Source organism: Phascolarctos cinereus, unplaced genomic scaffold (genome assembly GCF_003287225.1).
Source record: "Phascolarctos cinereus isolate Bilbo 61053 unplaced genomic scaffold, phaCin_HiC Scaffold_4;HRSCAF=312, whole genome shotgun sequence".
NCBI classification, from domain to species: Eukaryota; Metazoa; Chordata; class Mammalia; order Diprotodontia; family Phascolarctidae; genus Phascolarctos; species Phascolarctos cinereus.
The window spans coordinates 479,252,112-479,266,083 of NW_027555847.1; the positions used below are offsets into that span (position 1 = coordinate 479,252,112).

The 13,972-nt window shown below is 37.9% G+C and overlaps 1 protein-coding gene across 1 annotated transcript; it reads right to left on the reverse strand.

The window, feature by feature from the left end:
* Positions 1-2,456: 2,456 nt before the first annotated feature.
* MRPL15 (mitochondrial ribosomal protein L15) lies at positions 2,457-13,671 on the reverse strand. The gene is made up of 5 exons (XM_021005923.2): positions 13,452-13,671; positions 12,209-12,363; positions 11,241-11,406; positions 6,552-6,675; positions 2,457-2,979 (listed from the first exon to the last, which is right to left on the reverse strand). The coding sequence occupies exons 1-5, from the start codon at positions 13,566-13,568 to the stop codon at positions 2,642-2,644; spliced, it is 900 nt and encodes a 299-aa protein (XP_020861582.1). The 5' UTR covers positions 13,569-13,671; the 3' UTR covers positions 2,457-2,641.
* Positions 13,672-13,972: the final 301 nt, after the last annotated feature.

The window sequence follows — 13,972 nt, forward strand, 5'->3', positions numbered from 1 at the left end:
GTGCTCTGCATTTATGTATCTCATTTTAAGAAAGTGCATATTTACCCATGCTTTCAGACCTAACTGAATTGATTCTCAAATCTCAAAGACCTTTAGGGTAGTGTTCTTTTGTAAGACAAGTGAAATGCAGAAAAAGCTGCAAAATCAGAAACTAAACTAATGCGATGTTTTTCTACCATACTGACTCTATAATAGTTAAGATCTTAACTCCTGTTGGAAAACAACAAATTTTAAAATATATTTCCTTCATACCCTCAGGAGATCTTAGCATTCTTTTACAATCTGAATGCTGGCTACCAAAAAAAAATAATTCAGGATATCGCTCAAAAACACAGCTTTCCTGGGCTTTTCAATAATAATTGACACCAATGGAAAACAAAATCTTCTCTGACAACACTGGCAGAAATTAAGCTGCTTTACCCTGTTGTTATCTGACAAGTATTTTTCCTGTTATGGCAGGGCCGTTTCATTTTCTATAGAATGCATAGTAACATTTTAAAAAAAAATTCTTAACAACAGGAAATCCAAAGTAATTATTTCTCTAAGGAGTCAAAAAAACCACTTTTAAAAGCATTCTTAACACCAGTACTCCAGGTCATAGACACAAACAGCCTATTTGCATTGCACAAACGCTGCTGAGGTGAAAGGCAAGTACAAACAGATTTGACTCCCAATGAAGAAAGTTTGCAGATAACTTCCTTGTGCTTTGATTTTTAGATTGCCAGGGCACTAGTATGACTAATAAGATAAATTAGCTAACAGGAAATCCTTTATGTCTCCCTATTATCCTTTCTGCTCATAGACAGAATAATATAGAAATGCTGCACCTGTAAACTAGGGGGGAAAAAACCTTGGGAAACAAACCAATTCTGTTGTAACTCAAGCACCCCAAAGTGTCCCAGTGAGGTACAGTGATCTAAGGATTACCTTTGTAAAAGAGAATAGCCGGATTTGGTGGAACGTGGCTGTTCTGGCTTGGTTGTATCTGCAGCATTATAACATTAAGGTCAGGATACAGCTGTCTGGTGACTAAACCCACATTCAGTGAGTAAGTGCTATCCCATCACCAGACATTACCAGACATCTGTTTCCTGTTTTCATTCTTTGGGTTGTCATTCTATTTGGGTTTCCCTTTCACCTGTAGGCCTCTTAAGGCAAACACAACAAAGTATGTCCATCCATTTGGTTATAATTTTTTTAAAAATCACTATTACTAGGAATAACTTGGTCATTCTGTTTCAAATAGGGGATCCAGAGTATACATTCTAAGATTGTTACATGGCATAAACACTTTTGTTTTGGTCTTCATTTAGGTGACTAACTTCCTTCTTTACTTCCAACTGAAAACCTTTCCTGTTGGAGCAGTACCATGACCTCCAGAAAATACAATTGTCAATTGATTCATACAAAAGAGAAACCCATAACAGCACAAATAAGAGAAGGTAGTAAATAACCAAAATTGGATGCAGTAAGTAGAGTCTGCTATTCAAAGAATCAAAAGGTGTCTCTTGAAATTTAAGGTTTTATACTTTATAAAAGAACCAGGATGTAGAATAGGATGCAATAGGGAAGCTAATTTCTGTGCAAATAATTTGAATGCAAATATGTTTTCTTCTCAGCCTAAGTCAATACCTTTAAAATGATGCCCAAGTTTACATTTATCCTAGAGGGTAAAAGGCTTAAAATTACTAGTATAAAATTTCTGTGTCAAAGAGCCTGTCAGAAAGTTGAGAAAAGAAGGTATTAAAAAAAATAAGGTAGCCATTAAGTACTCCAAAAATAGAACTTTCGAAAAGTTTCCATTCTCCCTGAGGGAAGGCATTATATTATAGCATCATCTTATTTCAACATTTTTTAACTTGCAAGCTAAAATTGACAAAGCACTCCCCACAACAGAAAAATTCACCAGATGAGTATGTAGTTATATTTTCAGAACTTTGTCGTTTTTAGACACGGGACAGTATACTGATTGAAAAAAATTCAATCATTCTGCACTGTCTCCACATTTATTGTTTGTTTGGTCTGTCACTTAAAATTTGTGCTGTAGCTTAATCAGTAGTGAAAAGGTATAAGGTCAGTAAGAGAAATAATCTATTAAAAAATATTTTCACAAACACTATGCATACTACCATATGAGTAATGATCTGAATTTTTCTAAATAAAAACTCAAACTCTGACCTCCAGTTGCTAGAGTTGGAATTTATCTCAGAGACTAACCCCTTCAGGTGCTTGAACCCCTGCTAAATAAGCCTATGGGTCAATGACACCCGACAAAAACACATTCTACAATATGCAGTGATGAAAAGGACAAATGAGGCATGCAAGAAAACTTCTGACTAAATGATTTCTTCTGACTACTTAAAAGTATTCAGGATACGTGTCTGGTCTCCAAAGCCTATTCTGCAAAAGAGTGTGTATGTTTCATCATAGTACACAGACTTAAGTTTTGTACAATATGGCTTCTCATAGACATTTTATTTTGATTTTACCTATTAAAAAAAAAGGAAAAATGAATTATGCCAAAACCCAGTACCCAACATTTTGAGTCTGGTGGAACAGGAAAATGAAACAAGAAACTGTGAGCATTCTAGGCTCATTTTCCCAGTATTCCTGAGACTACTTTTTTCACTAAGTTTAGAATTTATGAGCTATAGTATTTAAGAAGGTTTTCATCTGTGGGCTTCAAGATTTTCTTTTCAGCCATATTTACTACCCAACCTGGAGCAAGACCAAAGAAAATCTGCCTTGGATCCTTTCGAGTACTCAGCATTTTGAAGAGTTCATCCTTAGTGATGTCAGGTAAAATGTAACCATATTTCTTGGCTAGTTCAAGTCTTGCTTCAGGAAACTGGGCTGGATCTGCCAGGTATCCACGGTTCCTAGCATCAGTGTAGTACGGCACCAATTCTTCAGGTGGGAGCATTCTTTTGGGAATAGGTTTTCCACGAAGAAAAAATGGAACAGGTTTGCAGAGAATCTCTATTTTTAAAATGGAGATATAAACATTAGCTACGTAGATCACTAGCTTCTTTTATAAGCTACAAATTTTCTTTAATTCATCTTCCCATGCCAAGAAAATCAAGAATAAATTTAACACTAACAATGCTTCTGTTAAATACTTACCTCAAAAGCAAACATAACTAGGTAATCTACCTTCCAAAGACCAATATTAAACATTAGCATTTAAATGCACACTTTGTAGCAAATGAAAATGGATTTTTAAAAGGGATAAGTTCATCTAACTCCTGACAGAGAGATGACAGACTCAACATGTAAAATGAGACATACATCTTTTTTGGACATGGCCAACTTGGAAATTTGTTTTCTTGACTACGTTTGTCAAAAGTTTTATATTTCTTTTTATTTTTTTGGGGGGGGGTGTGGAGAAGGTAGGCAGAAGGGAAAGATAAATGTTTGTCAATTGAAAAATGCTTGAGAGAGGATCCTGGGAAGATGGCAGAGCAGGTCAGAAAATTCCAAGCTCTCCAGATGTCCCCCACAAACAAGACAAAACAGCACCTCTGGGTGAATGGAGAGCCGTAAAAATAAAAAGAATTGGGGCAGAACAGTGGTTCTCCTGGGACAACCTGAGAAGATCCAAAGAAAAATCTCAGGAACAAGGTTTGGTCCCTGTGAAGAGTAAACACCTCCACGCTAGTCCTGCTTAAACAGCAAGCAGCAAGCTCTGTGGCCAGCTGGGTTAAGAGGTAGACTGGGCCTCAACCACAAGAATTTTCACCTCCTGGGCAGTGTGTGGAGTTGGGCATCTGAGATTAAGGGAACCTCTGCTGATAAAGGATGCCAGACTCAGCTGTGATGCCAAGACTGGGCTCTGAGCAAGAAGGAACCAGCACAGGCCCATTCAGTGCAGAAAAAGTGGGGCAGGGACAGAGCTGGCTGTGGGCATTTACAGAAGGTCTGAGTTCTTGGTTTCAGGTTTGAGGCCAGAGGGGAGAACTGAAGGAGGATCTGAGGCCAGAGGCACCATCCCCCATACCCCAGGACTAGAGGTAATTACATTAATAAGCTGTTACAAATAAAAAAAAATGAGTAGGCAAAGGACAAAGAATACAATAGAAAGTTACTAGGGAATAGAGAGAACTGGGGTTCTTCTTCAAAAGAGGACACTGAAACAAAAAAGGCCTCTCCCACTCCAAAGAATAATGTCAAATGGTCACTTGCCCAAAAAGAACTCACAGAAGACCTTAAAATGTTTAAGATTTTAAAAATCAAATAAGAGATATTGTGGAAAATTAAGAAAAAACAATCCAAGAAAAACAAGAAAATTATGAAAAGAAAGTCAATCAACTGAAAAAAGGAGATCAAGAATCTTAAGGAATGACTCCTTGAAAATTAGAATTGGGCAAGGGAAGTCAGCAAAGTTATAAGACACCAAGAAATATAAAAATATAAAACGAAATAGAAAGAATGAAAAACAGAAGAGAATGTGAAATATCTCATAAGAAAAACAACTGCTCTAGAGAACAGATCAAGAAGAGAAAACATAAGAATAATCAGACTACCTGAAAGCTATAATCAAAAGAAGAATCTCGATACAAGAATACAAGAAATAATTAAATTGTCCTGAAGCAACAGAACAAGAAGGAAAAGTAGAAATGGAAAAAATCCACCAATCACCACCTGAAAGAGATCCTATGAGCAAAACTTATAGGCAAATCACAGTTAAGTTCCAAAACTCTCAGCTCAAGGAGAAACAAGAGGGTAAAGGGAAGGGTCAGGGGAAGAGGATAAGGGAGGGACTTGTGGGGGGGGGGTAGGTTAAGTAAGGGAGGGCAAAGTAGCGGACAGAAGTAGAGGAGTCAAGAGGGATAGGAAAAAAAGAGATACACCACAAACATAAAATAAAGCTCAACAGGAAAAAAACGGGTAGTAATCGTGATCTCAGACAAAGTTAAAGCTAAAATAGATTTAATCAAAAAAGAAAAATAGGGAAACTACACTATATGTCAGCCACATTAATCAATATTGTTTTAGATAGAAATAACTACACAGTACAAAGTTGGAATATTGCCACAGTGCATAAAATGATAAGTTGGTGGACTTACAAAAATATTGAATGACTTAGACTTATAAAGAAAGATGATATCCATCCTCAGAGAAACAGAGGACAAACAAGTATAGTACAGTGTTACACAGATGCATATGAATGGATGTGTCTATATGAGTATGATTACAGATATCTAAGAGTGTGTGTGAGTGTGTGTGTGTGTGTGTGTGTGTGTGTGTGTGTGTGTGTGTGTATCCACGCTTAATTATAGCCTTCTTGGGGAAGAGTGGGGAGGAAGGGGGAAAAAAGGAAAAAAGTGCACAGCAGAGAACAAAAGAAAACTTACAAAGAAGCAAAAATGGACAACTCTGAACACAATGTGTAGTATTTATTATATAGACTTTCCTAAAATGGAAATTTACTGTTGTATATTTTGAATCCTCTCACGTTTTGCTGTGCACATGGCAATGTTCTTTTAAAATTTTGTATTTAAGTTTACAATCTATTTCCTTTTTCTTTTCTTATTGTATATTTAAGTTTTAATATTTAAGTTCAAAATAAATTAATAAATAATAAAAATACATGTCAAATTAAAATTTCAAAACAAATAAAAAGAACAGGTCTTATTTTCATATGATTTGAGTCTCATCTATGGTCATCGTTAACCTAGGACCAACACCATAAGACTGAAAATGGAATGGACTTCTAATGTCAACAAATCCAACCTCATCAATAAGAGGCAGAGCTGAAAATGATATAGGACTTTGGTTATACCCTGAAAAGTCTGGTGTAATAAATGCTGTAATGAAAAAAAATAAGAGGTCTGGAAAAGCTATAGGTTTATGTGAAAGAATAACATATGAAAGCCTTAATTAATCTCAGTAATTTCTAGTTTAGAAGCCTAACTGGAAGGACTGTGGAGATTCAAGGATTTTTATAATAATCTAAGTAAATTGTTCAAACTAAAAACAAGCTGACTAACTGGGAAATGATGGCAAACAACTTGATACCTAGAAAAGAGCTATCTAGGGAAGGTAGGTGGTGCCACAGTGCACAGAGCCCTGGGCCTGGAGTCAGGAAGACTCATCTGTAAAATGAGCTGAAGAGGAAATGGCGAAACAGTCCAGTATCTCTGCCAAGAAAACCCCAAATGGACTCACAAAGAGTCAGACACAACTGAAATGATTGAACAACAAACAAGGAGAACTGTAAAAATCAACACAGGGCTTAGAATATCTAGCTACCTTCAAGGTTTATGTTAAATGATAGTTCCTATTTTAGGCCTTATCTAATCTGCCCAATTGTTAGTGCTCCATTTTCCCTGAAATTACTTTGTACATATTTTATATTAACTTACCCATGTATATAATATTTTCCCACAGTAGAATATAATAAGCTGTTGTTTCCATGTTACAAATGCAAGTAAACTAGTAGCAGCTTCTTATGTTCAGGATTTAAAGAGACATGTGACATATGTCACTGGGCATCTATTATGCCTATCTATTATGAAGGGAAGAGCAGGAAAACAACAGACGAAACTTACCCAGGCTTCTTGGATCATAAAATGCTGTAGTAACAACACCACCATTTCTTTCAATTGCAGCTATAGCTAGCTCTGAAGCCATCTGCACTTCAATGTTAATTTTAGCCTTAAAGGTATCAGCACCCTGTTATGAGTTAAAACAACATCAATTACTACAGATAATCATAAAATATTTGAATCTGGGGGTGGGGGTAGGAATTGACTACAGCACACTTATTTTTTTCAGCTTAACTGCAATTTATTCCCAAAAATGCTTGAATTGTAAAAAGTTAACTCATACTAGCAATTCCCATTCCAAACAATTTAAAGTCATTTTCCTGTAAATCTATTAATTCAGTATTTATTAAGCACCTGCTTTAAAGAGAGGTTACAAATCAAGAAAGGCTTTTATGAAAGAATCTTAGATGAACCTAGAAAGAAAAGAAGTAGTTGATTCTAAAGTCAACAAGGAGCACCTGGAGTGTGGGTAGGAGAGCGACATGGTCAAATTTTCCTTTCAGGAAAACCACTGTGGTGAAGGATGGATTAGAAAGAAGAGACTGAGGTAGGAAATCAATTTGGAGGCCATTGTAATAGTCCAGCCCAGAAGTGATTAGAGTCTGAACTAGGGTGGTGAAAAGAAAGAAGCAGACAGACAGGAGAGATATGGAATTATAAGATCTGGCAACTGAATGGATATGTGCAGTGAGGGAGAATGAAGAGTTGAGGATGACACCAAGGTTATGAACATGGATGACTAGAAGGATGGCTGTTTTATCAAGTGTAATAGATAAGTTTGGAATGGGGGGGGGTCTGGGAAGCAGAGGTGGGTATACTGAGAGGAAGAGAATTTTCCCAATGGCACCTCCAAAGCTGTTGTTGTGGGCACCCTGGTTGGGGTTAGAGTCTAACTACACTAAGAGTCTGACTCCTGACAAAGGGGTGTGGGGGTGAGGAGGAGTCTGGGAGCTCACACAGAGAAGAAGGAACTAGAAGAATAAGAGGTGGTATGGTTGTACTGGAGACAAATCCTATGATAAACTATCAAGGGGAGAATAGATTGCAATACATCCTTTCTACTTTCCAACTTGTTGAACACACATCTCTTGGGGCCCAGCCCTGTGACCACTCTGAAGACTAATTAGTACAGAGGGTAGACTGGAAAGAAGAGAAACTGGCATCAAGAACAGCAATTAGAGGACTATTCCGGTGGACTAGATAACACGTGATGAGGGACTGCACTACGGTAAAGAGAAAGAAGGGTGAGAGATGGAGGATACACGATGGGAATAGGAGAGATACTGTGGAAATAAGATAGTTAGCACTTGGCAAATGACTGAATGAGGGAGAACAAAGAAGTCAATGATGACACCAAGGTTTTGAGCTGGGAGACCAGAAATAAGGTGGTGTCCTTAACAGAAAGAAAAGGTGGAACCAAGGATCACTATCATTTCTCATTCTGTGTCTACATCTAGAGCTACCACACCGTTTGCTTTCCCCAAACATGGGAGAAGTTTCAATCTGACCTACCCTTTTATCAAAAGGCATTTTACCAGGAGATGACTAGTAACCTTTCTTTATTTTGTCAAATGTGAGAGATACAGAATCAGCAGATCTAGATGACAGAGAGGTTCCAGTATTAATAGCCAGAGGATGACAAGATTTAATTTAAAGAAAAAGGAGAATATACTACTCCAAATTCAATAGTAAAGTTACTGACCAAAGTCTCAATCTAGGCCCTACATTTTACAGATGAGGAAACTGAGAGCCAGAGAGTGTTTAGCCCAACAGCATAAGTAGTAAGTGGCAGATGACTTAAACCTAGGTTGTGTCACCAAATCAAGCTGTCTTTCAACTACAGTGTGACTACACTATGAAAGGCCTTAAGTATAAGTTAGTAATGAGTATAAGTTAGTAATGAGTAACATAGATATTACATTAGCGGGTGTTTCATTGCTCACAAACTAATACATTAAAACAACCTGGGGGAATCTTTAAAATTTCTAAGATACTATCATATTACAGAAAGAGAATTAATCTCATTCCTCTTGAGGAGAGATTTTAAATTAAGGATTTTTTTCCTATTGTCTTTGATGCTCTCTTTCTACGACCCTTAATTCTGGTACTTATACGTTCCATACATTCCTGGAACTCATTTTTCCAAAGGAACCTGCAAATACCTTTAGTTTAATATGAATACACAGTTCCCTCTAGTGGACATTATTTGCCATCCACTAGTTAAGTAGAAATGTGAAGGTAGAAAAAATTTACAAGGACTTAACAGTGTACCTCCTTAAGTGGCAAACTTCATTAGTACAATTAAAATAGAATGACTTATAAAAAATTTGATCTACATATTTTTCATAAACATTTTTTAACCTAGTTACACTTAGACAACCTGTTTGCGTTTAAAAAGAAAATAAATAAGGGTGAATGACCTACACTGGATAAATGGTTAAAGATATGAACACAATTTTCACTAATAGAAAATGACCATCAGTTCACATTTGAGAATTTGTAGATAAGTTTTTGGTAGAAATTAGACGGCTTGACCAGATCTTTCTGACTATCAAGTCCCAGAACTCTCTGTCTAAGCCTCTCAACCTCCCAAAACACAATTTATAAACAGAGAAATAGCAAATATTGCAAGCAAAAAAAAAAGTATAGCTCTCCTGACAATTAAATGACACCATTACATATCAAGGACTCGGTGATTACAGGCATGGGTATAACCTCCGTTCATCTAGTTCATGACTGCTTTTTACTTTAGTTGTTGTGGTATCATTGTCAGCCTTGGACACTCATCTTCAGAAGATGAGTTGCTCTCAACTTAGACGGACTAGTTTTGAGGGAAGACAAATAGTCCAAAACCTACTAGGTCAGATACTTAAAGACGTTCCAGATTAACAGAAGGTACCAGGGCTTATGCTCCACAGGCAAAGCCTTGGAGAGCCCCAAGTCACTTCCACACCACTATCAAGCATGACAGCAGAACTTTAGTGGAAAAGAATGTCCCCATTTAATACAACTATTAAAAACCAAAGTTGAGAGAGATCTCAGGAAAATTATATACTGCTAGTGGCACTGTAAGATGAAGTCATGGCTACAGCACTCTATTTGGTGTAAGAAAGAGCTAGGTTCAAATCCTACCTCTGATATTTACTAGCTGTGTGACACTGGACAAGTCATTTAACCTCTCTGGGCCTCAGTTTCCTCACCTCTAAAATAAGAGGGTTGAAAAAAAATGAAAAAATGTAAAAAAAATAAGAGGGTTGGACTTGACAACCTCTCAAGTTCTTTCAAGCTCTGATTAAACCTATGAACTATAAAATTATTTGTACTCTTTGGCCCAGCAATTCCTCCATGGGAAATATACCCCTAAAGAAATAACCCAAAAGGAAAAAAATTATAAAAAAACACTTATAGGTTCACCATTCAGAGTAGGAAAAAACTGAAAATTAAAATGCCCATGAGAACGCTGTTTAAGGAAAAAGACTACTTAGCTATTAAAAAAAAGTCAAGTATGTGGACTATGGCGTCATATGCACCAAAGGGGTATTTAAAATAACCACACACTCTGAGAACTGGAAGAGGCCTCAGCAACCAGTTAATATTCAATGAAAAAGGCTTAGAACATGAACCTTCACGTAAGCACTAACTATGACAAAGTAAAAATATATGTACTTACATAAACAAAGATCCTAGGAGGATTTGGTGACTCTGATTTAAAGTGATTAGAATTTTAGATTTTTTTCAAAAGAACTATAACTCAGAAGTTAACGCTCATTAGTTCTTTGGGGTGCAAAATTACTTAAGTTCATAATAAAACTGTGCATGTGTATAGGTAGATAGATATAAATATATACTTCTATATGTATGCACATTAAGAAAAGGCAGCAGGGCATTAGGAAAATGTGGGTTCACATACTACCTTTGCTTTTCCATAGTTGCCCTCCTGCCTAGGATATTCTTCTTTCTCCCCTTTGCTTCCTATATTCCCCTATATAAGGTCTTTCACAGTTCTGCCACCCCCCTCAACACTAACAATAACAACAACAATTAACAGCTAACATTTCTATAGTACCTACTCTGTCAGACATTGTGCTAAGCTCTTTACCATTAGGATCTCATTTGATCTATTCAACAACACTGTGAGGTAGGTATAAGAGCTTTCCTTTGAGGAATACCTCACGCTTACACTGTATCTTGTGTGTCAATAGAACATAAGCTCCTAGGAGGCGTGTGTAGATTTCTGGCTTTCTTTGTATCCCCAGCACTTAGCACAGTGCCTCACATGGGAATTTCTCAAAAAATGCTTATTGACTGACATTCTGGTTATGTGGTTCTGAAAAGTTACTTAATCTCTCAGGATCCCCAACAATCCTCTAAGACTAAGTTGCAGAATGGTTGTAGATCTGCACTGGTTAAGGGAATTTTCTTACCAAGGACTGAAGATACCAATTAAAGCATGGCTTTTAATTAAAATACATACATAGATAGATATATATAGATATATATATATAAAGTAGTATATGCAGAATACTAACCACTAAGAGATACAATAATGGTTCATATCTATGTTTGTGCCTTGAGGACAGGTACTTCCATTTTTTGTCTCTGCATCCTCAGCTTTAGGTACACAGTACCCCTTAATAAATGTCGATTGAAGAGAATTTCTATAGCAAGATAAAAGATGCATTTTAGACGTACCTCCTCCACCAGCTGTACACCATAATCTCTTTTAAGTGGCTGAATGGTTACGCCTCTTCCGTTGACAAGCTGGGTTAAATCAATAGGTTGGGTAGGATCTACTCGACCTAAATCAATCAGGTACTGTAGTCTATTGAGACTCAAAGGATGGTACTGACGCCTAAAGCTAAAAAAACAAGAGGTTGAAAACAGAGTGAAGTTATATTGGTTATACTGGTGAAGGCAGTACTTTAAATGGAAACTACTATCTGCCTATTTCTCCCTTACCATGCCCATTGCCAATTAAACAAATAACCGTCAAGCTCTGATACCATCTTTTATTAACAGACTGATTTAGGTATTTTAGGGGCAGCTAGGTGATGAAGTGGATCCTGGGCCTAGAGTCAGGAGGACATGAGTCCAAATCCAGCCTCAGACACTTACTAGCCATGTGACCCTGGGCAAGTCACTCAACCCTGTTTGCCTCAATTCCTCATTTGTAAAATAAGCTGGAGAAGGAAATGGCAAACCACTCCAATATCTCTGCCCAAAAAAACTCCAAATGGGGTTACAAAGAGTTGGACACAACTGAACTACAAATAACTTAAGTATTTCAACTAAACATTTAATACTGCATTATAAGTTTCTATAATGTAATAAATATCAGTATCAGTAATTTGCTAGAGAAAGATAACTCATTTTATATGCAAAAAAAATTTATCTGATAGAATCTTAACTCTATTAATTCACATTTAAGAAAGAAGAAAAGATTTCAGTAAAACTTCAGCCTGGTTGCTTTGTCTGAATAATCAAATCAGGTGGAGGCCAAAGTACTGAGGTCTGATTGTAGTACAATAGCTGGCCCATGAAACAGTAGCATGTTTACCATTCTTCTGTAAAACAAAGGAATTTAAAATTACTCCAAATTATATCATGTTGATTCATGATGAATTAGTCATCTCAATTTAAACAAACTAAGCAAAACTTACCTGTGTCCTTCATTAAATCCATACTTTGGGATACGGAGATAAAATGGAGTCTGACCTCCCTCAAACCCTAATCGAGGCCTGGTTCCTCTCTGCCTTTCTCCTTTATGTCCTCGGCCACATTTTCTACCTCTTCTCCGACCTCTTCTTAGTCTTTCCTAGAAAACAAGTGTCAACTCAGTAATATACAATTTCTAAATATGTGTATTTTCATCATTGGGACATTTTTATTTTCTCAGACCATAAGCTGTAGAGGCGCAAATCTGCAGTCATTTTCTTCTATTTTGTCACTCCCACTTCCCACACATGAAAACTTACCACTCAAAACTGACTAAACTTCTACAATCAAGCTATAAACTTTGGACTGTTCAAAAGTAAGGCTCAAAGATGAAAGACAATTAAGAATGTGAACTGAAAACTAGAGATCAAACAACCTCTTAGGCTGAATTGTCAAACCTGTGTCAAAACAAAGTAAATACTTTAATACGCTACTAAAATAACTTGACAACTATATTTCCTATTATCCTCTTTGTAATAGGTTCTACTGCATTCATATTTTTGTTTTTAAACTCTTATTTAAGAATATAACTGCTTTAAGTCTTATTTTTGTTTTGTTTTTTTTAAAATTACTTGTCACTGATACTTCGTGTAAATTACCAAGTTGTATTTTTGTGTCAAACTATAAAGGGTATTTAGGTGAATGAAACAAGGCTGGTCTCAATGCAATTCTTAGTGACAAGCCGATTCAACGTAAGAAAAAAAACAGAGCAACCCAGAGCCGATCAGCAAATTCCACTTCTGTCATGCTGGACAAGACCGAAAATGCAGAAGCTGCAGAACCTACCTGCGCCGTAGAGTGTTTTTTTTTTTAACCCTCAATCTAATTAGAGGTCCGAAATAAAAATAAATTGCTAATTGCACAAGTCTTGATCAAGCAAGGTAAAGAGAGAGAAGCTTAGATGCCACTTTTTAACTTCGAAACAGTTCTGAGCATGAAAGCAATGTTTTTGCTAGTCTGCTGCTGGAGGGCCACTTATCTGACCTAAGCAAAAGCATAACTGGGGGGCGGGTACTCTGTCACGCAGAACACCAGAATCTTGGCGCAAGCCGGGGCAGCAAGGCCAGGGAAGCGGGGCACAAGTCAAGCCTAACTCCCTCCCTTCCCCCCGCCGCCCCCGGAGATGGGGAGAGGGGGCGGGGGAGAGGACGCATAGATTATTTCAGTTTTCCATCTGCTGCCATTTACCGGTTTCTTGGAGCCAGGGTTGGGCCTCAGATTGGCTAGGCTGACACGCGGCAGAGAGCGCAGAAGGTCCAGGGCCTTGGCTCGGCCACCACCCCCGCCGCACACCGGCCCCGCCATGGCAGCTCACCGGCCCCACGCCAAGCGCCTCCAAGGCCTAGCGGAGCAGGAGCGGGCGTCCTGGCCCCACGTGAGCGCAACAAGCCCCGACGCTTTACGGCCAAGGCCCCTCCTCTGTCGCAAAACGAATCCCTCCGAATCACGACTGCGGCTGCGCCTCGGGCTACTCCGTCCCCAAGCGGTCAAGGTCGAGTGGGGCGGCCGGAATCTTCCCTAAAAACAATACGCCGCTATAAGAGCTTGCTGGCGGATCTGCTTACCTCAGGTCTCCTCTTCCTCCGGTCCATCCTCCATTAAACAGCTAAAGTGATCTTCCTAAAGCACATGTCGTATCGTGTTAGCCTTGTACTCGATGAAGTCCAGTGGCTCCCTATTGCTTCAAGGAACAAATATAAAATGCTCTG

Bases quoted from the DNA above. Each gene is read 5' to 3' on its own strand.
- MRPL15 (XM_021005923.2), bottom strand. From the start codon at position 13,568: ATGGCGGGGCCGGTGTGCGGCGGGGGTGGTGGCCGAGCCAAGGCCCTG. The intron at 11,407-12,208 runs GTAAGTTTTGCT...TTGTTTTTTTAG, and splicing joins GGATTTAATGAAGGACACAG to CTTTAGGCGTCAGTACCATC. The intron at 2,980-6,551 runs GTAAGTTTCGTC...TTTTAAAAATAG, and splicing joins TTATGATCCAAGAAGCCTGG to AGATTCTCTGCAAACCTGTT.